Source organism: Aspergillus lucknowensis (assembly GCF_044049455.1).
Source record: "Aspergillus lucknowensis strain CBS 449.75 chromosome Unknown BJX67scaffold_8, whole genome shotgun sequence".
NCBI classification, from domain to species: domain Eukaryota; kingdom Fungi; phylum Ascomycota; class Eurotiomycetes; order Eurotiales; family Aspergillaceae; genus Aspergillus; species Aspergillus lucknowensis.
In genome coordinates this window covers 171,802-193,518 of record NW_027263552.1, presented here as the reverse complement: position 1 = coordinate 193,518, position 21,717 = coordinate 171,802, and the positions used below count along the sequence as shown (strand labels likewise).

The 21,717-nt window shown below is 53.4% G+C and overlaps 10 protein-coding genes across 10 annotated transcripts; 3 read left to right on the top strand and 7 right to left on the bottom strand.

Moving 5' to 3' along the window:
- Positions 1 to 1,584: 1,584 nt before the first annotated feature.
- Positions 1,585 to 2,611, top strand: BJX67DRAFT_320704 (uncharacterized protein). Its single transcript, XM_071027326.1, has one exon. The coding sequence runs from the start codon at positions 1,853 to 1,855 to the stop codon at positions 2,396 to 2,398; it is 546 nt and encodes a 181-aa protein (XP_070888715.1). The 5' UTR covers positions 1,585 to 1,852; the 3' UTR covers positions 2,399 to 2,611.
- Positions 2,612 to 2,746: 135 nt separating this feature from the next.
- Positions 2,747 to 4,154, bottom strand: BJX67DRAFT_370575 (uncharacterized protein; the record flags this gene model as incomplete). Its single annotated transcript, XM_071030938.1, has 7 exons — positions 2,747 to 3,187; positions 3,239 to 3,435; positions 3,490 to 3,607; positions 3,669 to 3,700; positions 3,755 to 3,871; positions 3,924 to 3,947; positions 4,106 to 4,154. 7 exons carry the CDS (start codon positions 4,152 to 4,154, stop codon positions 2,747 to 2,749), a joined length of 978 nt encoding a protein of 325 aa, XP_070888714.1.
- Positions 4,155 to 5,402: 1,248 nt separating this feature from the next.
- BJX67DRAFT_346895 (uncharacterized protein) lies at positions 5,403 to 10,042 on the top strand. The gene is made up of 5 exons (XM_071028462.1): positions 5,403 to 5,750; positions 5,806 to 5,896; positions 5,946 to 8,531; positions 8,581 to 8,862; positions 8,915 to 10,042. Exons 1-5 carry the CDS (start codon positions 5,572 to 5,574, stop codon positions 9,491 to 9,493), a joined length of 3,717 nt encoding a protein of 1,238 aa, XP_070888713.1. The 5' UTR covers positions 5,403 to 5,571; the 3' UTR covers positions 9,494 to 10,042.
- A 252-nt stretch (positions 10,043 to 10,294) lies between these two features.
- Positions 10,295 to 10,784, bottom strand: BJX67DRAFT_378788 (DUF3140 domain-containing protein; the record flags this gene model as incomplete). The annotated part of the gene is made up of 3 exons (XM_071032409.1): positions 10,295 to 10,512; positions 10,593 to 10,693; positions 10,756 to 10,784. The coding sequence occupies 3 exons, from the start codon at positions 10,782 to 10,784 to the stop codon at positions 10,295 to 10,297; spliced, it is 348 nt and encodes a 115-aa protein (XP_070888712.1).
- A 412-nt stretch (positions 10,785 to 11,196) lies between these two features.
- Positions 11,197 to 12,414, bottom strand: BJX67DRAFT_378787 (uncharacterized protein; the record flags this gene model as incomplete). The annotated part of the gene is made up of 3 exons (XM_071032408.1): positions 11,197 to 11,851; positions 11,930 to 12,175; positions 12,254 to 12,414. 3 exons carry the CDS (start codon positions 12,412 to 12,414, stop codon positions 11,197 to 11,199), a joined length of 1,062 nt encoding a protein of 353 aa, XP_070888711.1.
- A 299-nt stretch (positions 12,415 to 12,713) lies between these two features.
- Positions 12,714 to 14,466, bottom strand: BJX67DRAFT_346885 (Metallo-dependent phosphatase-like protein). The gene has a single exon (XM_071028461.1). The coding sequence runs from the start codon at positions 14,311 to 14,313 to the stop codon at positions 13,384 to 13,386; it is 930 nt and encodes a 309-aa protein (XP_070888710.1). The 5' UTR covers positions 14,314 to 14,466; the 3' UTR covers positions 12,714 to 13,383.
- Positions 14,467 to 14,474: 8 nt separating this feature from the next.
- BJX67DRAFT_346883 (alpha/beta hydrolase) lies at positions 14,475 to 15,863 on the bottom strand. Its single transcript, XM_071028460.1, has one exon. The coding sequence runs from the start codon at positions 15,809 to 15,811 to the stop codon at positions 15,014 to 15,016; it is 798 nt and encodes a 265-aa protein (XP_070888709.1). The 5' UTR covers positions 15,812 to 15,863; the 3' UTR covers positions 14,475 to 15,013.
- Positions 15,864 to 18,032: 2,169 nt separating this feature from the next.
- Positions 18,033 to 19,078, top strand: BJX67DRAFT_391741 (ankyrin repeat domain-containing protein). Its single transcript, XM_071034842.1, has 2 exons — positions 18,033 to 18,493; positions 18,554 to 19,078. Exons 1-2 carry the CDS (start codon positions 18,114 to 18,116, stop codon positions 19,044 to 19,046), a joined length of 873 nt encoding a protein of 290 aa, XP_070888708.1. The 5' UTR covers positions 18,033 to 18,113; the 3' UTR covers positions 19,047 to 19,078.
- A 233-nt stretch (positions 19,079 to 19,311) lies between these two features.
- Positions 19,312 to 19,762, bottom strand: BJX67DRAFT_378782 (uncharacterized protein; the record flags this gene model as incomplete). Its single annotated transcript, XM_071032407.1, has 2 exons — positions 19,312 to 19,522; positions 19,575 to 19,762. The coding sequence occupies 2 exons, from the start codon at positions 19,760 to 19,762 to the stop codon at positions 19,312 to 19,314; spliced, it is 399 nt and encodes a 132-aa protein (XP_070888707.1).
- Positions 19,763 to 21,099: 1,337 nt separating this feature from the next.
- Positions 21,100 to 21,630, bottom strand: BJX67DRAFT_320430 (uncharacterized protein). The gene has a single exon (XM_071027325.1). It carries the CDS (start codon positions 21,482 to 21,484, stop codon positions 21,155 to 21,157), a length of 330 nt encoding a protein of 109 aa, XP_070888706.1. The 5' UTR covers positions 21,485 to 21,630; the 3' UTR covers positions 21,100 to 21,154.
- Positions 21,631 to 21,717: the final 87 nt, after the last annotated feature.

Sequence of the window (21,717 nt, the reverse complement as noted above, 5' to 3'; positions counted from 1 at the left end):
AGCAGGTACTCCCTCAGGAACGCCTGGGTACCATGTTTTGCAACGTTCCCCATTTAGCGCTCGCTCGACGGTAGCAATGGACGAACCTATCCTCCAGGGTCTGTCTGCTTGACTAGCTCGATAGTCAGACTGCCGCTCGCTCGCAACTTGTCGAGGCTTCAGTTGTTTCACTCCCCATCTGCAGCTACCCAAGGCTACGCTGACGCGGGCTCTGAACGAAGAGACATGGTAGATCACGTTTCAGGGACTCCTGCAACCATGTGGAGGTGCTGCAGAGGTGACCGTAAATTGCAACTGGGCTTACTGCTTTCCCTGAGCCAGGTGCTCACCCCCATACAAACAGATAAGGGGACGGCGGTCTAAGAAACGTGGGGGATATTAGGGCCCATCGATGCTAACGACAGGATCGAATAGCTCGGTATGACAACACATATCACGCGTCTTCCGTTATAGACGTGCATGGTTTCTTCCGTCTCCGAGTCGTGACATACACACCGTGCTGGGACCGCGATCAATGTCGATCGTCCAGTGCTGTCAACGAACTCGATCATCAGGAAGGAAGAGTCGCTGGCGCAACAGGAAGATGAGCCCTCTGAGTCTGCGAGCCAATGAGCGAACAGCGCGTAATAGCATTGGTGGGCGAGAAGGGTACCAGAGAGGCCTGAGACCACGGAAATCTGCATGAGACCTTCGTCTTGTATGACGGGAGGCTGCGGTTGCTACCAACCAACGACGGCCCACTCCGTCAGCTCCGTGATCAAGGAATCGCCAGGAATTTTTTGTCAGACAGGAGCTTGGGATGGAGTGGATCTACGCGCAGTGAAAAAAAATATCAAAGGATAGGTTGGAGGAAAATTGCGAGCGAGAACAGCTCCCTCTCTGGGAGGGTTTCAGCTACGCGCCGTAGAACAACTGTCCCTGTGCCCTTCGAAGGGATGATCGTGGCTCAGCCACCTAATTGGTAGGCCGTTACATCCACAGGCCTGAGAGGGCATAAGTTCTATCGCCAGCTTTCCCCTCCTTTCGTCAGGCGACGTCGGCGTTTGGATGGGTAGGCTCAAGCCTCACTCGGCCAAGCGTAACACCCGCGTTAGCTATGTTGTTCAACCCTGATGGACCGTTATATAATTTCATCTAGGCTATTAATGGCGCAGTTGGCGACGTCAAAAGTGTGGGCCCAGAAGAGGACAGGCCAAGTGGATGAGAGCATCAAAGAGAACCTTCCACGCATGCTTCTCTGCAGCCCGGCCACGGGGTGTGGGGTCTGAGATATCGCCATGATTAGCTTCCGTGGGTTGAGACGCCTTTGCTTCATATCATTTCCACCACTACTGAGCCCTTAGTGGCGCTTGGAACATCTGGTTATGCAGCTTACCTTTGGACGTAGCGTCCGAATGCCTTGCAGGTCGACTGAGGGTCTCTTGCAGCGTCAACACATACTTCTTACTCATGGAAGCAGATTACAGAGGCGGGGGAAGAAAAAAGAGACGGGAAAAGTGGAAGAAAGAAGAAAGCAAAGAAACAAAGGGGGTAGAGACATCGGCAACAAATAACCCATCTGGGACACATCAACGGAAAACATCAGTTGAGACATCGCAGAGGATCCAAAAATGAAAGAGCAACACGTCAGTGGCTGAAGAAACGCTCGCAAGAGCGACACGTCTAGCTAAACCAGCGTCTCAGCCCTTCGCGAGCTGCATAGCCAGGACAGGAATGAGGTCAATGGCAGTCTTGGGACCCGGGCAATGCGAATCAGTATGGGTTTCAGGCGATAGAAGATGGATCCACAGTGCGCAGCGGGAGGAGAAGTTCACAAGTGGGATGACGGCCCATCTGGCAAGGGGAAGATTCGATGAGAGATGGAATAACGGTGAGCGCCTGGGATGGGGAGAATGAGGGAGAGAGGGTAGGGAGTGTTGACACAGTGCAAACACTGCAAACAACGCCACGATTTGATGCTCGCCCGATTAGGCAGTCCTTAATTTCCCTCTGGCTGCACCTGGGCACTGGGGAGGCTTTCCCGTCAGGACTTGAACAGGATCGTTATGACAAGCATGGACGCAGGACCATTGACGGATTCTTTTCCCCGGTGAATTTCTTCCCGGGTGGTCCCTGTTTCCAACGGCATCATAAAACATTCCGGGACCACATGTACGACCGTTCTCGATCTGGGGTAAGAACAATCCGCTCGACGGTGCTGCGAGTCAGTCCTGTGCTCGGCGACCGTCTTTCCTGGCGATGCAAAGATAGAGGTGGGCCCTCGCGGTCGGTTGTGCAAATGTGCTGTGAAACAGTTGCTAGAAAAGGTTCTCTACGTTGGACATACCGGTCCTCGAGATCATGGTCAGGGATTAAGGGTCTCCATGCAGCTCCACCGAAATGCCGGCTACAGATGTGAGGAAGTACACTGGGGTCCATTTGAACGGCAATGTTCAGCTTCAAAGATTAAAAAGGATCTAGACGAAGTTTGAAGAAAGGCGTAGTGAAGAAACGTAACGAGCAAAGCAAAAAGAGAAGGTTAAGGATTTTAGAACATCGATATTAGGAAAAGGGTAAACGAAAACTTGCAAAATTCGTACCATCTCGTCATCGTACAGACCAAGGATCTTTGCCACGTCAGTTAAGCATTTTAAAAAATGCTCTTATCCACAAGACTAAGCCGTCGGCTTGGTTCTGTCGTCACTGGCCCAGCGTATAGGGGAATAGGACCGAACCATCACAAGATAGAAGGGCCATAGGAGCTCATTTACGCGGCTAGAAGAGGCTGCTTGTCGTTTTCGATCGATTTCGCCACGGGATCGTCCTTCGGGGCCTCGGGGAACTCATGGCTCTGGACGGGAGCCTCTGGCTCAGGCTCCTTCTTGATGACCGGGCTGCCGGCCTTTGCTACCTCCGGGGAAGCAGAACGACGGGTGCCGATGTACTCTTGAGCCTTGTTGCTGTAGTCTCCCACGTATTGCTTCACAATACCGGTGGCATGCGAGGTCTGCTTTTCCGCCAGGCCTTTCAGCTGGTGCGCCTGGGTGTTGATCGCTGTATGAGCGTTTTCAATTTGGGTATCGATAAATTCACGGTTGTTGATGTAGATCAGGGGTCCAAGGTAGGCGATAGTAACAGCCAATAGGGAGAGACCCCAGAAGGGAAGGATTTTGATCAGCCAGTAAGCAGAGAAAGCGGCGGTGAAGGACTACATAATATGTCAGATTCACAAGATATTAGCCCGAGCAATTGCACTTACAGCGACGGTGTGAACAACATTCTCCGCAAATAGAATGCGCTGAAATTCAATGAGGACGAAGTCAATAAGCTGCTCGAAGTCCTCCAAGATCGCCTCAATGGTTTCCTTCGGGATGGTATAGTATTTTCGGGGTCGGAACGAACTTGCGATGCCCTGAGACAACACAAGTCTACCACCGATTTCGAGCGCAGCGGTAGCTGGTCTATGTCAACAGCTATCCTCACTTAAATACGACCGTCGGGGAAGCTTACACCCAAGAGCGACGTAGAGGAACTTGAAGAACCAGCGGAGAAGGGGAAGATAACGAGCCGCGAAAATGAAAGCAATAACACTGGCGAAAGAAGCAGCGGTGGCACGAGGCTGTTCCCACTAGAGACGGAGAAAATTGTTCAGAAAACCTTCGGCGGCCACATCCCAATGGATTACTTACACTGAGAAGACTGTATAGTAGAGAATGGTAGTCTGACAGGGATTAGCATAGCTACTCCGGCTCAGATGCTCAATCGTTCGACGTACAGGTCAAGGGCTGGCCGGTGGCCGTGGTCGTTGAGGGGACCACTTTCGCGCTCTTTAGGTCATGGAATTCCTGACCAGTGCGAGAAGCCTCGGCTTTAATACTCTCGGCAACAGGACCTAGTATTCGCGTGTAAGTATGCCTCCAAACTTTTTGACCAGAAAATTGTACCGTTTGTGATCGGGTCCCTTATGCCTGGAGATACGGAAGGAAAAAAGCGATCAGTTTGCGTGACGTTCGTCGAGGGTGCATGGAGTGGGATAACTCAGGGCAGTTACTGGTAACTGAGAAGTTATTTAGTTCCAATTCGACTCGAGACTCGAGTTTGGATCGAGACGAAGTTCTTACCTTACTGGATTCTTCGGTGTTGGGATATCCGACTTCACCGGCGTTGTCGGCCATATTTGAGGGTCTGTGCGGAAGCTCCCAAACAAAGCTTTTCCGGGAAGATAAGGTGGGAAAAGGTGGAAGAGACGTCGGATCGACAGAAAGGCGGGTATTATCGAGAATACGGACAAGACAGATGAGAGAAGAAGTGGATAAGCCAAAAGGACGAGAGTTGTTGTAAAGAGGGGAAGTGAAGGAAAGCACCTGGGCAAGGAAAGAAGAAAAGATAGGAGAAAGCCGGCCAGCGAAGGTGATGCAATCGACAAGCGAGTCGTGTGCTGTGCTGCCGCTTGGGCTTCCGACTCGGAGTACACCACGGGTTCCACCGTTGAGAGCGCGACCGAAGACAATACACTTCCTGAACTCGAGGCTTTGGATGGAACCCAACGTTGGCTTCGGCGTGATCTCTTTCCTGCTTGAAATGATGATTTTCCGCCTCACCGTGACCGACTCTGTGACTTTACTCCCACGTCAAGTGCTGGCAAGACCGATCGGCATGTGATATCATCACCGGGACCACCATCCCAACCCAAACCCTCCGATTTTCTCCACAAAAGAAAGGGCTTCCTTCCAACCCGGAGCAGAGGTTATGCCGAGATCAACTCGCTGTGTTGTCGGGCTCGGGCTCGAGTCTCGACCGCTCTATATCAACCTGCGAAACTTGGCTTGACTGCAAACACAAGCTCCTGGTCGAGCCATGAACAACATTCGTATTGCATTTCTATCGTGTATCGATCTCTAGTTCTAAGCATACTGGAGCTGGTAATTGAGGAATTGTTCACAGCATTCTAAACCGACCTTCCGTGATATATTTTTGGGGCCCGCGGATGACGCCCGAATGATATCACCGGGGAGCGTGAAAGGAGTAGTACTATTTGTTTTGTTTCTTTCGACATATATTACTACCTTGATTACTCCTCCGTGTTGCATGGAGTTCTGTTACGGACCCGTAATTCGTCAAGCAGCGAAATGGACATTGAGATAAGCCTTCTCCGGGTTGACGTGCTGAGTAGGTGTCCCATGTATCTGGTACTGAGGTTGAGTTTGGTAGGGATTGTATGGACTTGGATTAGCATATTCTCCAAGTCGGTTTGAACTCTTGGAACTTCCATCACCTTCGCAGTGGTTTTCGCAGCAAACGAGGAGCTGGAACTTCTCGCTGCCTGAGAGGTGAGGCATTAGTCGTGGTGTGGTCACATGATCTGGTGGGCTGGACGCGTAGCTGATGTTTTGGTGGCCCGTCTCTCGCAGACACTGTCAAGCCGAGCCTGCCAGTCGAGGACCAATCCACCCAGCCCAACACCGAGATGCAATGACCGCTCACTGTTTATAGCTTTGCTAATGGGTAACGGTACCCTGGACTAGATTTTTCTCTCGTCTTTTGCCTGCCCTTTTCGACTCCCACTCCTTAACCGCGTTTGTTTACCTGATCATGGCCGGAGCGGCCGCGAGGGCGCAGAAGCCTGTCGGCTCTGCAGCCTGGATCTCGACTGAAAAGGAGAACTCTATGCAGCTGGTAAACCAGGAGCTGGAAGAAATCGAATTTCCCGTGCGTTTTGAGATGGAATGGTTGAACGAACATATGGCCGAAGTTTTCTCAAACAATCAGTTGTGCGTTACCAGGAAGGCCCGCCACTCACTTAATCGGCCGCTAACGCCCCTGCAGTAGTTTTACAGAAGTTTTCAAGACCCCTGGAAAGCTACGAGGAAAAACCCCTCGTACATTACGGAAGCCTGGTGGAACTGAGAACCGCGTGGTTTGTTTGCCCCCTTGTGGCTTCGTGCGTTTTCATTGACGTTTGGTAGCCGCTGAGTGAGATCTTCTCCTCGGTACAGAAGAATAGAGTCGGAAGCAGATTGACTCCTAGCCCTGCGGTTAATCGCTCGCCAACGAAGGCTCCAACCCTCCCGCCTGTGCCTACTCCTCCCCCTCAAGCTAAGAGTAACCCGACGCACCCTGCCCAGCCTCACTACCCTGACTTGACCCAAAACCTGAACTCCTTTCCACAATACAACACGGACTCTGGATACCATGGTATGCCAGAGGATGGCGATGATATGGTCCTCACGCAAGTGGCACCAGAGTCCCAACTATCTACACAACCCATGGATCTTGAGCCTGTCTCGCCGAATGATATACCTCGTCGCTCGTCTGTAGATCGCCGTACGACGGATGCCTCTTTCCATTCAGCTCGCGAGGAAGTCCGAAACCGTGGCGAGACTGTAGAGCCAATGAACATTGACTCACCGAAACAAAATCGCGAGACAAGTACGCCGAGGCCTGAACCGGCGAAGGAAAGAGAGCCAATGCCAAGGCCGGTCGCCAAAGACGACTTTGCTAGCAAGCGGGAGCCAGCTACAGTTATGGTACCGGAATCAAAATCTCAGAACAAAGACGCACCAGGCAAAGATATGGAGTCATCACCGGCCGAAGCTCCGGGCGTTCCATCACCCTCACCTCAGAAGCCTAATGATGAGCCTGTAAAAGATGAGATGGCACTTGATAACCTCGAAGATATGGGCTCTCCGTCCGATGGATATACTCCTGAACGGCCCCCATTTCGCAAGAGCAGCCTTAGCTTTGCATCACTTCCTGCTCGAGCACCTCTTGTTTCCAAAAGCATAGGCGGGTCGAGGCTTTCTAGAACCAGCCATATCGAACCTGTAAAGGCAAACACTACGGGTGCCTCGAATTACTTTGGCCGACAAACCGGCCACCGAATGACACAGGCTGTGGAAGAACAGGCGGAGATAATGGAAGTAGACGAGGTCAAAGAGACTGCAACCGGGGAATCTGATGTGGATGCGAAGGCTAGCAAGATACACAACAAGTCATCCACGCAGCGACTGCACGAGAAAATCAGTATGCTTGGGAAGATGCAGCCGTCACGGCCGACGAAGTCGATCCCTGCAGCTTCAGGGCTGTCGTCGGCACAAGTATCGTACCCGGAGCTTCCTGCAACTAAAACAGATACGAAGCTCCGATCCCCTGACGAAAAACCACGCGCAGCTACCCCCCTTCATTCCACGACTAATTCGGAAGACGACTGGATTAAGCCGCCGAGTTCTCCATTCCAAGCGCATCCCCAAGAAAGCCAACTGCCCGACTCCAAGCACAAGATCTCCGGATTTGTGACCAGTGATCCACCTGGGGAACACGTCCCTTCAGCAAATGGCAAGATTAATGAAGATGCATCAAGGACTCAAATACGACAAGAGTCGGAAAGTATTCGCGGAAAATCTGCCACACCAATCTTCTCCTCACCTCAGCGGCATGGTCACCAGAAAAGCGCGTCCGTGAACATTGATAACAGGATAACAACCACGCCAGTTGGTTCCCCTAGCCGACAAGATGGCCCATTGAGTGCATCCAAGTCGAGGCTCCAGTCAATCGTGAGGACGGCGAAAGGACTTTTCACCAGCTCTGGCGGCGCTTCAGCGGCTGCGCGAATGGAGGCATCTTCGCCGGATGAGCGCAAAACGCGATTGCAGCGGGCGAATACTGATATTGCTCTACGCAGCCCACGGCCGCTATCAGTTTTCAGTCCCCCCAGGCAAGAAGGCCGACAAACCCGCAGCTCCACTGAGCGAGAAGAAAAACACAAACAACACGAGCTCGACGAACGTAAGCGGGAAGAAGATATTGCGGAAAAAGCCCGCCAGCAGGAGAAGCTACGGAGCATGCAGCAACAATCACGCACAGAGTCTGAAGTCCAGGCTCCTGTCATTTCCTCCAATATCCCATCGAGCCCAGTTCGCTCCCGTCAGGCGAAGCCTCCCAAAGACCCTGAACCAGTCGTCGAAGCTAGCTCCAAAGCTACAACGCAACCCTCTGTCCCGCAGCCATCGAGGCAGAATGACCGCCGTCCTGCCAAACCTACCCGTGAACCCCAGCAAAAGCCGAAGCCTCAGCCTGTATCCATTCGTGTCGGGAGCGCTCTCTCGCGCCAAATGCCTGTGGCTCCCGTGGTCTCTAGTGCTGAATCGAATGTGCCTGCACCAATGCCGCCGCCGCCCGCCACGAAGCCTTCCACACTGAAGAAGAAGGCAAGCAGCTCATCACTCCACACGGCGTCTTCGAACAGTAGTTTCAAGAGCTCCGTATCAAGCCAGCCGCAGAGGAAAGGCCAGCTTGCTAGTGAGAGAAAGCGAGAGCAGGAGGAACGCGAGGCGCGCCGGAAGGAGGAACAAAGACGTGAGCTGGAGCGCAAGCGGGCGGCTCAGCAGCAGGAGGAGGCACGCCGGCAGGAGATGCGAAGTCGCGGGGAGACTGAGCGTCGGGAGCGGCTTGGCGACGATCCCAGGAAAGCGGCTCAAATGCAGGCGATCGAGAAGCGACGACTCGAGAACGCGCGGAGACTCGAGAAACAGAGCAGTCAACAGCCGGATACGGTAGGTTTTCGTCCGTCTGAGGCTGGCTTGTCACACTAACTGGTCCTAGGAAAAGACAGCTTCCCAGCCCCAGCGTGAAGCTAGTGCTACCCGCCCACCATCGCGACTCGGCTCAGTGCTTGGTCGACCGATCAACCAACCGGTGCCCAATCCCGCCAAACCGCCGAAGCGAGGGTTGGAGGAGGAAGCAAGTCATCGCCCTGCTACAGCCAAGCTTGGTGCCATGCAGCCTTCTGGCGAAACTAAGCGGAGGAGGACGGATGATGAACAGAACCGTGCCTCTATGCGACCGACGATGGCTCCCCCAATTAGGCAGTCCAATATTCGCAAAGTAAGCCAGATATGAGCCGCTTCTGGATGTTGCATATTGACTTCTCTTTTAGGAACCGGCGAAGAAGCCTTCCATGTATGGCACTGGGCAGAACTCTGCCGCACCGCAGCCGAGCTATTCCATTGCGAAGCCCGGCCAACCGCAGAGACCTGGGCACCCGATGGACATGGCCAAGTATGCCAGCGGCAAAATTCCATTCGCTGAACCTTCAAGTGCGGCCGGCCCGTCGCAGCCGCATCGAACTCCTGGACCAAGCTCTACCAAAGCAACGAAGCCGTCACCTAACTACCCCAATGGCGAGAACATCCATCTTCCCGAGATTGCGACCGACAGCGAGGACGAGGATTCAGACGCCGAGATGCTGCCAGTGCCCAAATGGGCCCAGTCGAAGGAACTTGAGATGCTCCTCCGAGACCAAGAAAGCATGGAGGCCGATGCTATCTTTGGGCCGATTGCACCTTTCTCGCTTGAAGATACGTTCAAGTCGGACAAGAAGATCAAGAAATTCCGCGAGCGAACGAGTAGCGCTAACTGGGCGGGACCGGATGGGTTGACGCAGGACGAGATCCGAAGGGATATTGCAGAGAGGCAACGTCTACGCCTCAATGGCGGTTGGAGTTTTGAGAATTGATTACATCTTTGGCTGCTTGATTTTTTTTCTTCTTTGGCGTTGCTGGCTGTACTGTGTTAAGATTGGTGGGGAGCATTTGGGCGTTAGGTTCTTGTTTGAATATGGACGGCATTGCCGAATGCAACATCTTTTAGAGCAAACACACGTGTATTTTTAAGTCTTATTTGCATCTCGTCTGAGTGATGTTTGTCTCCTTTCGATGAATCGCGGTCCCAGCCACATGCTCGTCCTGCCGTCTTTTGGGGGTTCGACTTTCCACACTCACCTCGACGAACGAAAGCCCTCTTGAATCATCCCGATGTGAAGGGCGAAAGATGTTTCCAAGGTTCATTTCAGACCGGCCTTTCTCGGCTCTTCCTCGACAGAAGGTTCATAACATGGAGATGGCTTCCGCTCCGCTCGCTGCTCTTCCCCCGGAGGCCCTCTCCAGTATGATTGAATGGAGCTGCTGTTTTTCGCGTGACATCTCGCCAGCCCTACCGGCCCAGATCTGAGGACGGACCGCTCACTTGTCGATAATGGCTGCGAAGACTTTCGCTCGGCACTCTGGCAGTAGGTCTGCTCACTTCGGTGAGTTTGCCGTTTCTCTCTCGGGTTGATCTTCTCCGAGACTTCAAATTCTTTCTTCTTTTTAATTTTGAAAGTTGCGTGCTGCGATATCGTCTAGTCCATTCAGTGGCCCTCCTCGGTACGCACGCTTCTATCTGCGGATAATAGATCGACCCTCTACACGGAAATGATCGAGAGGAAGATGACAATGGAAGGGAGTGCATTCAGATCAGATAACCACGAAATCAACCATCACTCCTTCAGCGCATCATGCCCCCAATTCTTCAACGACCGGTAGCTCTTACTCCCCGTATCCCGCTTCGCGGTCTCCTCCTGCGCCAAATGCCGCTTGCAGTACGACACGACCCGACGCATGTGGTCGATGTCCTCGTCCGAGTAGCCAGAGGGATCCTTGGACGGGTTATGCTCCAGGATGTTCACGATCTTGCGGCCACTTCTCTCAATCCGCTCTGATTAATCTCCATTTTTGGCAGAAGGAAATTAGACCGGCGGAGAGGAGGACCTTACCTTTCGTGCCCAATTGTCTCACCTGACCCAGACCGGCCCTTCCACCCCGACGACTGGGATTGCTCTTCACGCAGCCAGTCGCGGAGTTCGTTGGCGGTCATGTTGACCAGGCCGTTGAATTCGCTGTCGTCGTTGCGGTTAGGGTTTGCTTTGGTTTAGGCTCAGGAGACGGGGTTGGGGCGTACGTGATCACGGTGTCGGGGTCTTTCACCATCTTGCTATATCGGGCTCGTGGTGTGTAGCGAAATATGCAGGATTCTTGTAATTCAGGCGGTGTAGTAAGGGAAACGCAGAGACGAGGTGGTTATATCTGGTCGTCGGCTTGACGTCAAGAGGCGAATTAGATCGGGCCAGACCGATTGGAACGTCGATATCTACGCTCAGCTCTTTTACAACCCCCCCAAGTCTATCTCTCCATCTGCTTCCAAGTCCCCAGGGACTGGCAAGGAGAGAATGGCTCCACGCGCCCTCAGTGACTGGGAAATCGACCCCGATTTGGCGTATTATGTGAAGTATCCATTGAGTAAAGACTTAGGTAGGTATCAATCGTCGCTCATAAACATCAATCAAGCCTCCAAAGGGAAAACCAACATAGGAAATGGCAACAAAACAAGACGTCGTCAAATCTATCTCCTGAAAGACAGCTCACTGCCCGCCGGCCTGGCCAACGCCTTCCCACAGCGCCTCACCTGCTTATAGACCAGCTCCTTTGCAAGGTAATCCTGCGTCGCATCGACAATCGTCTCCATCTCCGCAATCGAGTCGAGCTCAATCTCCGCCAGCCCATTTGGCACATCAAACCGGAACAACCGCCCATCATCATCCAACTCGCTATGCTCCTGCATGAACTTATTCGTCTCGACCTCCGGGTCAACAGCGCCCCCCGCCGCATCTGCACTCTTTGCCCCAAAACCCGCAAAGAAGACACCACCCCCACCGCCGCCGCTATTCCGCCCGGCCGCCGTCCGCTTGATCGTGGGCAATCCGGTCCCGATCGAGACGAGACACCGCAGTTGCGCCTCGAGCGAGGTCAGGCGCCAGACATTCTTCGCTTCGATCCACACCTCGCGGATGGGGTTGTTTGCTTGCGCGGAGGAGTCGATGAAGCGGCGGCGCGAGGGGCCGAGGGTGATCGGGTCGAAGAGCGCGGCGTTCGCGAAGGAGGCGACCCCGGCTTCCCAGATCTTGGTGGACTTGTAGAGCTCATGCGGGCAGTATTTGCTCGGGTAGGTGGTTAGGGGGACGAGTTTGTGTGTGGAGGCGTCGGTGACGCAGACGAATCTACCAAAACATCATTCTTTTGTTAGCCACAATATGCCCACACCGTAGAGTATTTGGAATTGGAGGTTGGGAACGCACACGCGACACGACAGATCCATATCCTGCAGGAGGATCTCGCGATCCTCGTGGCCGAGTTCGCGGAGGATCGACTTGAGGGCAAACTCCAGCTTCGTCCCGTCGTGCTTCGCCTTCGACTTGCGCGATCCCATCGCCGTCAGCGAGAGGCGCTTCTTGCGTCCGAAGACGTGCTTGCATAGTCTCGTGTATCCCGTGATGCACTGGTCGATGTCCATCTTGAGCCGGCCAAGCATGATTGCGAGGAGCCTTTTTCAATTCACTGTCAGGAGGGGAAAAGGACGACGGAGGACGACGGAGGGGGAGAACGAGAGGAGGAGGACATACCCACCAGACCCGGTTCCCCCGATCATATCGAAAAAGTCGCACGGCTTCGGCGGGTTCTCGCGGTCGATGGCCTCCATGATGTTCTTGAGGATGTGCAGCGTCGACAGGGCGCGGACGCCGCCGCCGTCGAGGGCGAGGATGTTGAGTTCGCGGTCGGCCATCGCGATGGGAGTCGCGTTCTAGATCTTCATTGGGAATCGATGCAACTGCATCTTGATGAAGTATTAAAGGATGTGAAAAACAAAAAAAAAAGGCACAGCCTCGAAAATAAAATGTGGAATGAAGGTCCAGGGGATCTGCTGTGCGACTCCGCCACGTCAACGCAGACGGACTCCAGAAATTCGTGCCTAACGGCGCGCGATTGGTCCCAAAGCTCGCGAGATTTGCATTAACCTGAGCTAGTCTATTAATACCTTGAAGATTGATGCCCATCGCAAATCGGTCCTCTCATCGCGGTGGAAATGCAGCAGCCTAACCTGCGGCTCCCAGGCTCGCCCTGCCGCGATCGGGTCCCTGAGTCCAGTCCTGACACTGGTTCGGATCCAGATGGTCCCTGAGGCGCAGTCTCCTGTTCCTGTTCCTGTTCCTGACCCAGACTCTGATCCCCCGTAAAAACCTCACTCAACACCCTCATCCTCTCAACCTTTGCGTTTGCCAATGCGCGTGCGGGGAACTCGCGCCCGGGACTTCCGCGTTACGAGCCGTTGATGAACGAGTCGAGGATCTGGGCTGCCTCTTTGCAGTCGCCTGGAGTCACTGATTAGCTTAGCGAATGGACACCGAGGAAGGGAAGTGGCAGGGATGCGGGCAACGGGTTATGCATACCTTTGGGCATGGTGCGTACTATCGTAGAGTCACGGGGAACATAATCTAGGAAGGAAGAGATTGATTTGAACGATCTCGAAGTGAGACAGGAGACGGTAACCTCGCAAGCTCTGATAATTGCGTTGGATGATCATCGACTGAGGTTGGGAACTGCGCAGAGGATTTTCGTTCCCTTGTCCGCTGCTCAATCTCGCCTGTCGAGGACTTAAGCAAGGTATATTATGCTATAGCGCGATGAGATCTTCAGAGATGTCTACGGCATTGGAGAGTGGATTGGGCGACTGGTCTTGACACACTTTCCATTCTCAGATATCAACGCAAATAGCCTCCCTCCTCTTCTCATCCCGCACCCCTCCCACCGCGGCCGCATTTACCATGACAGTTCTTTGTTGGCCGTCCCAGCTCCACCCAGTAAGCAACCTAACCAGCCTGAGCCATGCAAGTCTAGCCAGATTGAACCACCTCGACCTGCAATCCATGGCGGACTCATACGCCTGCTGAAATGCGTCCCACAGCACTACCTCTTTCCCGTAACCCCCATGGACATGTCCGAAGACATGCAAGACCGGCCGACGCCTCATCTTCCATAGCCTTGAGAGAAGGTACAGACATCCCATCCGTCCGAGGTCTAAATGGGCCTTTGGTGGGCCGTGCGTGATCAAGATATCCGTGTCCTCGGGTATCCCGATCTCCTCCCAGACCGCGGTGTTAGTCCGTGGGTACTGGAAAGCCCAGTTTCCGTGTTTGGGGGTGTAGGGGGAGCCGAAGACCATGAGACGCCGACCGTGGCCGAAACTTAGCGTTGTGGATGAGTTTTGGAGGTATATAAGTGATTTCCAGCTAACGGGGTCGTCCTCATTGCAGCGCGGGGCGGGGAATCTCGAGTCAAGGCATAGCTCATGGTTCCCGGCTATCACGACCTTGTACCGATGCGGCTGCGAATCAAGCCAGCTGATCTGTTCATCCAGCTCCTGTCGAGTTCCGGACTGCGTCAGATCGCCTGCGTGGATGAGAATGTCGCCGTCCGGGAGAACGGGCCGAGTGTTATGAGTATCCGAGATACAGACGACCCGGACGCGGTTCACATTTCGCGCGTTCGTCTCTGCCACAGCGCGAGAGTCGTAGATATACCTTGCGAGAACCGTCACGGGTGATCTACGGAAACGAGTCCAGAAACTTTCCTGCTCTGGTCTGTGCAGAAGCGCATCCAAACCGGATTTTCCTCCAAAGGCCATCACGAGGCAGGCAATATGAGGGATTAAAAGGCAAATCGGCCGTTATTGATGGGATTTCCAACGCTGAAAGGGATGGTCTGTGGTCAGTGGATGAGGGATGAAGAAACACTGCCACCTGGAACCTGCTGTCAAGGCTTATCACGTGATGTACATAGAATGGGGGTCACTGTCCAGCAAGTGAATTCCGGGATTCTTTTAAGGCTTTTGCAATAGCGGTGAAAGAACAGAGTCACTCTGGTGGCGTTGCGGGCGCTCCGGCCAATCCCAGCAGCGCCGTTATTAGGGTTCAAAATAGGCGTTTATGACATCAGGTCTTGAACAAGGTTACGCAGTATACTTCTCAGTCTCCTGTGCCTCATCCTTCATCCTTGCATTAGCCCTCCTGGGCACCGTTTTCATCGTCAATGCATATCATCGGAATCATAACGAGGATATACCTTGGCTCATCCTGGTCGCGGAAGAAACACCGCTCCAGATGTCCCCGAACTACGAAAGCAGGTTGATAATCGTTGAACCAGCCACGATAAGTTGGACCAACGATTCATCAGACAGCCGTCGTTCACGAAATGCGGCGAATTCTGGAAAGATATATGTTTGCTATCAGTGGGGATGATGAAATGGCATAACACAAGCTCTAACCATACGACCACCAAGGAAGTAACGTCCCATCATAGTATTTGCTGTGTATGACCTCGGGACCTCAAGAAACGTTGCGCTGATCACTGGCTGCCTCAATTGCCAACTGGACCATCTCCTGTTCCCTCGAGATGAATATACTATGACACGTATCAAAGTCCTTCGTTCGCAAGTCGACACCCTCGCTCTTCACCTTCGCAAGCATGATATCCTGGTAAGTCCGAGGCATACTGTAATCCTTCTGCGTCAGCACATATGTCGTTGGGATGTCCCTCCACGCAACTCCAGCCGTGGCTGTAGGCGTGGTAAGCGACTCCCTCGGGAACCTGACAAGCGTCTTCAGCGCCTCATCAATCGTTTCCTTCTCAACTGAATCATCTCCACCGAAGAACACTAAGCCCGGGTCCAGGGGAAATATGCTCCCGTCCTCGGCCGTATGCACGTACTGGTCAAAGACCTTGTCGAACCCGGCTTCCTGGACGATATCCCAGATAGCCGCTCCAGGCTGTAGAATGAACGCACATAAATAAAGAAGGTGGATAACACCCCCGGGACGTTGATTTCCATTTGCAGACGGGCGGGGATATGCTAGGCCCTCGACGGCATCGGTGCCGACTGCCCCGCCGTACGAGTGCATAATCATGAGAATCCGTTCTCCGGCGGCGGTGAGTGAGGATACTAACTCTCGGACGACTTTTACGTCGTCTCTTAGTGAGCTGGTCGATGGAAGAGATTTGTCGCTGCTCGGGAGGAGGGGGCAGTGGACCATGAAACCTTGTGCTTGGAGGGCGCTGATGTAGCTCTGGTAGTTCGCAGGGGTGTGCCACGCTCCGTGGACGAGGATTATTGTAGGAAGAGTCATTTTGTTCTTGATGATGGTGCTCGTTGTCTGTCGGATTGACGGCTGTGGTGGGAGGCGGGTCTGACGTTGCTGACTTGGGGGCGAAGCTGGAGCATCTTGGCCCATCCGCGGTGGAGAATCGATATTGGGACGCCTAACGCTGGCGATTCGTCAATTCTGGAATTAGATCCTGGAGGATGGTGGAAACAGCTGGACTGTGCGGGGGGTGCGCACCTCCGCGGCCTCGCTATGCGGCTCGAGAAGTGACCAGAGTCCTCCTGGGAATCAAGAGAGACACTCTGCTTGCCCGGGGCCAGGTGGTAAATCTCCAGACGGCCCCATCGCCTCGTGGGATCCTTGTGATTCTTTCGTGGAATCCCTTGTCGCGCTCTCTCGTCAGCAGATAAGCAAAGCCGCAGAGCGGGGTTGGAATGAAGCACCTGCACAACTTGATGTATACCACAGCAAGTTTGCTCCACAATCAGTAAATGAGCTTGATTTCGGTCTGGTCCCGGTAAGGATCTTGGAAAACGGTCCCTCCATTCCTAACCGTCACACTTTTATAGCCTCCAACCCCCCCTAATACCACCTCATGGAGGTACGGCAAAGGCAATAAACCTTGATCTCCTCATCCACGACTCAACAAGCATACCCATTGCAACCAGCACGCGGTACAAGATTGTCCTGAAGAACGACGGCTCCCAACTCGGCCTCTCAGACCAGGACCGATCCACACCCAAATGCCGACTCGTCGCGGGCTCCGCAGGTTCCGCCGCCGTCTTCCACACACACACAGCGTTCGAGCCCTGGGAAACCTAGCCGTACTTCTCGATGCAGTGCGACGCCGTGCCCCGGAAGCACGCGTATCCGCAGTTTGCGGGGGACGACGTCCCGCTTACAGTAGAGGAAGTAAAATACGATGAATTCCCGGACTATTTTGGTTTGAACGCACGACAGGGAGGACGGCGTTTGCTGAAACATATTCAGTCCATATATCGCACGGGGAGAGGCGGAACGGTTAGGAACATGCGTGAGAGCGGATCAAAAGGAAGGAAACTATCGGAGAAAAGAAATGGAGATAGTATATTCAAATAGAGCCGCAAATATACATCTTTCTATTAGAGGGAGCAAGAGTAAATGGTATCCAAAAGTCCAGTGTAGACACCAATGTAGAAGAAAGCCAGCTTCGCCACTGGCGTCCGGCCAATCGAAGGACAATTTTAGGGTCGAGTCTCGTCGTATCTGAGTAGACCTCAAATTGGCTGATCTTCGATGTATATTGTGGGCTTTCCGCTTGGTGTACGTGAGCCCGAATCAATAAGGACCGCACCCTGCCCCGGAATGCTGTGATTGCCGGGGACATGATAGGTACGTATAACCGGGGTATATCCCATTTCTTGGAGAGACCTCCGCATAATATCCAACTGATCCGGCAGCGCTACCTGGTTATTAAACCAGGCGCAGACGATTACAGTGTCTGGATCCGAAAAGAAACCCAAGGCCTTATGGAAGTCATGCTGTCTCTTGACCTCTGCCATCATCTGTCGAACATTGTTGTCCCCGGCATAGGGATCCGGTGAGAATGCGTTTGGTAGGGGTGGGGATATGGGCAAGGATTGCGCCGTGCTTCGAGGCGATGACAACAACCGAACAAGAGCCGAGCTCGGTGGTGCCGATTGCTCGCCTTTGACGGAAATCAACAAATCCGACTTGACCCATAGGAACGTGAAGCACCTGCTGTCTTCTTATCAATTGGAGGAGCATGCCTTCGGGAACTTGGGCGGACATCTTGGCAAGCAAATATTCACCAATTGTTTTGAAGTCAACTAAACAGCAGGCAGGGCCTTGAGCGTGAAAACAGGAGATCAGGGAAGGAAGCTGCGGCTGGGTAGGAAGGCATCTTGTAAGAGTCGCTTGGACTCCTCCTCACCCACTTCCTCTTTACCGATCATCGTGATCGTTTCGGCCTCGCGCTCGTCGGCGTATCGCCATGATCAAAAAGTACGGCGGCGTGGCCCGGGCTGAGTCCCTCGAGGGCGGCTACCAGATCAAACCTGGTTGGCAGGTTTGATCTGGTGGTTGAGCCCTTCGACTGACGGGGTCCATGAACAAAGAGAGCCTGGTGGTGGCCTTCGCGTTCAGATGAACTAAAAATAACCCCTTTTAGTCGGGGCTGGCACAGGCGGCTGACTATCAAATTATGTCGTTGTCCGCTCCAATCCGACCTTCGCCCTTCCCTTCTGCCTCTGCTGCCAACAGCAGTCCGTCCCTGGGGCCACCGGGATCTCTTCAATGTATAGTGCTCAGACTGCCTTTATATGCCATGTCCACTATTGCTCCACCGCCATCAACGGCGCCGCCCGTTACGCGACTCCCTAGCCCTCCACGGCAAACACCGCAACCAATCCTCGACGAGATGCAGGCGGCTTGCAGCGCCCGAGACTTCCCCAGATTTAAGATGACGTTCGACAGGTGGACCTCCTATGGGTTTGACATCCACGAGCTCTCCAACATCATGATGCAGGCCGTGCAGGATAATTTCCCGGAGATTATCTCAACTCTTCTATCTCATGGCCAGCCAATATATAATAGCTACGCCATCCAAGCAGTGCGCAGCAAAGCCACTGGCGTACTCAACACTTTTATGGAACATGGATGGGATGTAAATCAGCCTATGGGAGAGTTGAGTCCAACTGTGTTGGCGTAAGTTTCTTTGCACGCGGCTGTTCAGGATCTGCCCGATACTTATCACTCCCATCGCAGGTACGCCGTGCACGACGAGGAACTAACCACATGGCTTCTGGATCACGGTGCTGATCCAAACAAACAGTGCTCAATCGACCTTACGCCGCTCTCTTGGGCCGTCGAGGAGGCCTCATTTAACACAATCAAATTACTCTTTAACCGTGGTGCAGATGTCCACAAAGGAGAACCCCTTCACCATGCTATTAACCGCAAATCTGAAATCGTTGAAGTCCTAGCCCTGCTCCTTGAGCGCGGCGCCCTCGTAAATGGGAAGCAGTACGAGAACCATTACAACTCATGGCGACTTTTTTTCTTCATGGGGCTAGGCACTGCCCTGCATCAAGCGGCCTGGCTTGGCAAGGTAGATGCCGTTCGCTATCTACTTGAGCAAGGCGCCGATACAAGCATCAAGGATGCCACTGATAGGACTCCTCTAGATTGGGCGGTGAATTCCAATCATCCCGAAATCGTGGCGATTCTAGAGTCGGCGATTCAGGAACGGGGCGCCTGAGACCTGTCTTTAGTGGAGTTTAGAGGAGTTGGCCTGAACTGCTACAATTGTGTCACTATATATCCCTGTTTGGTTGAGCGTGAGTTTATCTGACTCTCGGTGAATATATGCCTGAAGCTTTTGAATCTCCATATATGGCCCGTATTATCTTGGCATGCATTCTACCATTGATTCTGTGCCATGGTGGGCGTGGATTTGTTTACAACTTTTTTTACCATCTGTCTGCACTGCCAAAACCCTCGTAACAGCCCCTCGGCTGGACATCTTATGCTTTTTCCGAAGGACGAGCCAATCCAGGCGTGGTAGCCCGAGCAAGAAGCAGCTTGATGGTACTGATGGGGGCTTCCTCGACGGCCCAGGATAGGGTCGTGACATCAACGTAGCTTTGGGCATTTGGGTCTGCGCCGTTGTCCAGAAGCCAGAGGGTCATCTCCTCGTCTTTGACGGCGTATCCGGGAAGGAGGTCAGACTGGTAGCTTGGTTTATGTGATTTGCTGGTGTTGGTGGGATGAGGGACTTACGACTTACCCTAGGAGTGGTTGCGTGGTCTCGGCCCGTGGCTTATTGATATTCCATCCGTGCTGCAAAAGCGCCGCTAGAACATCTTTTGACTTGTACTGTAATGCTTCGAGAGCCCAGTTAAAGAGTGCTGTCGGTCCGTGGGACAAGAAGGTCGAGACGACTTGCGCGAAGTCCCTCCTTACCGCTTCTCGCATGACTGGGGTGAGTTCGTGTATGTCGAGCCCGTAGGGGACCCATCTGTTGAAGGCAGATTGGAACCCCGAGGTGTCCTTGGCGATACAGGCTGCCTTTTAGTTCTTCGAGCAGATCGGCGGGGATGCGGCGCCTCCTAGCGAGGAAGGCGTCCAGTCGTTCGTAGGGAGTAAGTTGCACGGGTGGGGAGGGAGGGGAGGGATAGAGAGACATGTTCAGCGTTGGGTTTCATTTAAGACCTGCCACCTTGAATGATAAAGGGGGAGCTGGAGCTTCCAAGCGCTGGTGATGTCGGCGCGAGGATGTGAAAGTAGAGGGAGCCAGCCTTGGCGCGCGGAGGTTATTTTTAGTGGGCTGCATCCAGGGTGGATGCAGCCGTTGTGAGATTTCTACAAACCGGCCCTCGAGGCTCTTCAGATATCAAGAGAAATCCCCATAAATGCAGCGTGCTTAGTACCCCACCTTCGACACAGCCTCATCCTGAGGAGAAGAAGATCTTGCCACGATCGGCACGTCAGCGCGATGATGAATTGATGCGTTTGAGATTTGCGTGCGTTGCGTGTGTTGTGTGCACACCAGAAACAGGGAACTCGCTGCAGTTGGACAGCAAGAACTATCGTGTAGCGACTGCCGCAAGAGCCGCGGAGTCGCAGAGCCGCAGAGCCTGGTCCACGTTGTTCTTCTCAGCATTTCTTTGATTAGGACAGAAATATACTTATCAAGACCAATTGTGGAATTTATACCTGAGACCCATTCCTACCCACTCCCTTGTGCAGCAGCTATAGAACTTACCTGTTGCTACGGAACCACCCCAGGACTCCTTGATAAGGACCATTCAGGAAGGTAGCGCGCAATCCACAATGGGTCTAGAAGCAGAGGCTGGACAGCATGCAGGAGACAGGAAGGTGGGCATCGCTTTCTACCTCTACAGAAACAGCCAATAGACGTCATTAATGCGGGACGTGCCAACCCATTCCAGCGCTTAGGTTGGAGCAGATCAGGCCGGTACGGGAATATAAACAAGGTAGTATGATTCTGCAGAACATGAATCACGGCAGCTACAGCCAACGGTGCGATTGCCGTCCTGCGAATCCCATGGAAGACAGGGCAGCGAGTGTGGAGCCGACGGCGGGTCAAACACCCTAATCAGGTGCCTGGGTGTGGTGATCGTCCTGATACGTTGGGGCTGACGATAAGGGTAATGGATGAGAGGGAGGATGGCAGTTGCCCGCTGCTACCAGCCATTTCGCCGGCGGCGCCGGAGTGGGGTTGCTGCAGTGGTTGATGCATGTGAACGACAGCAGGCTGATGAAGAACTTTGCAGAAAAATTTTCAGCACCCCGGGGGCGTAGCCAAGACGGACGTCGGCGTTGTTGCTCGCGAAACATGCATACTCAAGAATTCATGTACATATCTGACGAGCGGTTCCAATAGACATCCTGGCAGAATTCGAGAGCTCCTCTACCAAGGACGGTCCTCCTACAGCACAATCCTCCGGTGGGATATAGCCACCATCCTCCTCCGTCCGGAGCTGCAAGTTGTTTATCTCTCTCGCAAGCTGAGTGCCTGACCCCTTTTTTCCCTTCGTTACATCGTCCATGCTCAGGCATCGACCTATTACAGACCTCCGAGAAGCCAGCATCCCCCCCGTCGCAAAAGCGGTCGATAAGACTCGAGGCTAAGAGCCAAACCCTTGTTGCCAACCATACCGTGGTCTTCCTCATAGCTCAGCGGCGCCATAACCCGCCGCTGACTGTTCTACTCTTCTGTCTCTCCTACGATTGAACCAGTAATTTCATTAGTACGTTCCTCCAGGCACAAATCTTGCCCTGTTGATCAGCCGAGTAACGCATCGGGAGATTTTCCGGAATCATAAGCATCGGGTTACTCAAGCTAATCGATGAAGAACTCAATCGGCAGACAGTGGCAAATTCCACCGGTAAATTCCACCGGGAAG

Excerpts from the sequence above, each read along its gene's own strand:
- BJX67DRAFT_320704 (XM_071027326.1), top strand. The coding sequence starts at position 1,853 with ATGAGAGATGGAATAACGGTGAGCGCCTGGGATGGGGAGAATGAGGGA.
- BJX67DRAFT_346895 (XM_071028462.1), top strand. The coding sequence starts at position 5,572 with ATGGCCGGAGCGGCCGCGAGGGCGCAGAAGCCTGTCGGCTCTGCAGCC. Across the intron at positions 5,897-5,945 it reads GTGGAACTGAGAACCGCGTG|CCGCTGAGTGAGATCTTCTC; the intron begins GTTTGTTTGCCC and ends GACGTTTGGTAG. Across the intron at positions 8,532-8,580 it reads GCAGTCAACAGCCGGATACG|GAAAAGACAGCTTCCCAGCC; the intron begins GTAGGTTTTCGT and ends AACTGGTCCTAG.
- BJX67DRAFT_346885 (XM_071028461.1), bottom strand. The coding sequence starts at position 14,313 with ATGGCCTTTGGAGGAAAATCCGGTTTGGATGCGCTTCTGCACAGACCA.
- BJX67DRAFT_346883 (XM_071028460.1), bottom strand. The coding sequence starts at position 15,811 with ATGACTCTTCCTACAATAATCCTCGTCCACGGAGCGTGGCACACCCCT.
- BJX67DRAFT_391741 (XM_071034842.1), top strand. The coding sequence starts at position 18,114 with ATGTCCACTATTGCTCCACCGCCATCAACGGCGCCGCCCGTTACGCGA. Across the intron at positions 18,494-18,553 it reads TTGAGTCCAACTGTGTTGGC|GTACGCCGTGCACGACGAGG; the intron begins GTAAGTTTCTTT and ends CTCCCATCGCAG.
- BJX67DRAFT_320430 (XM_071027325.1), bottom strand. The coding sequence starts at position 21,484 with ATGAGGAAGACCACGGTATGGTTGGCAACAAGGGTTTGGCTCTTAGCC.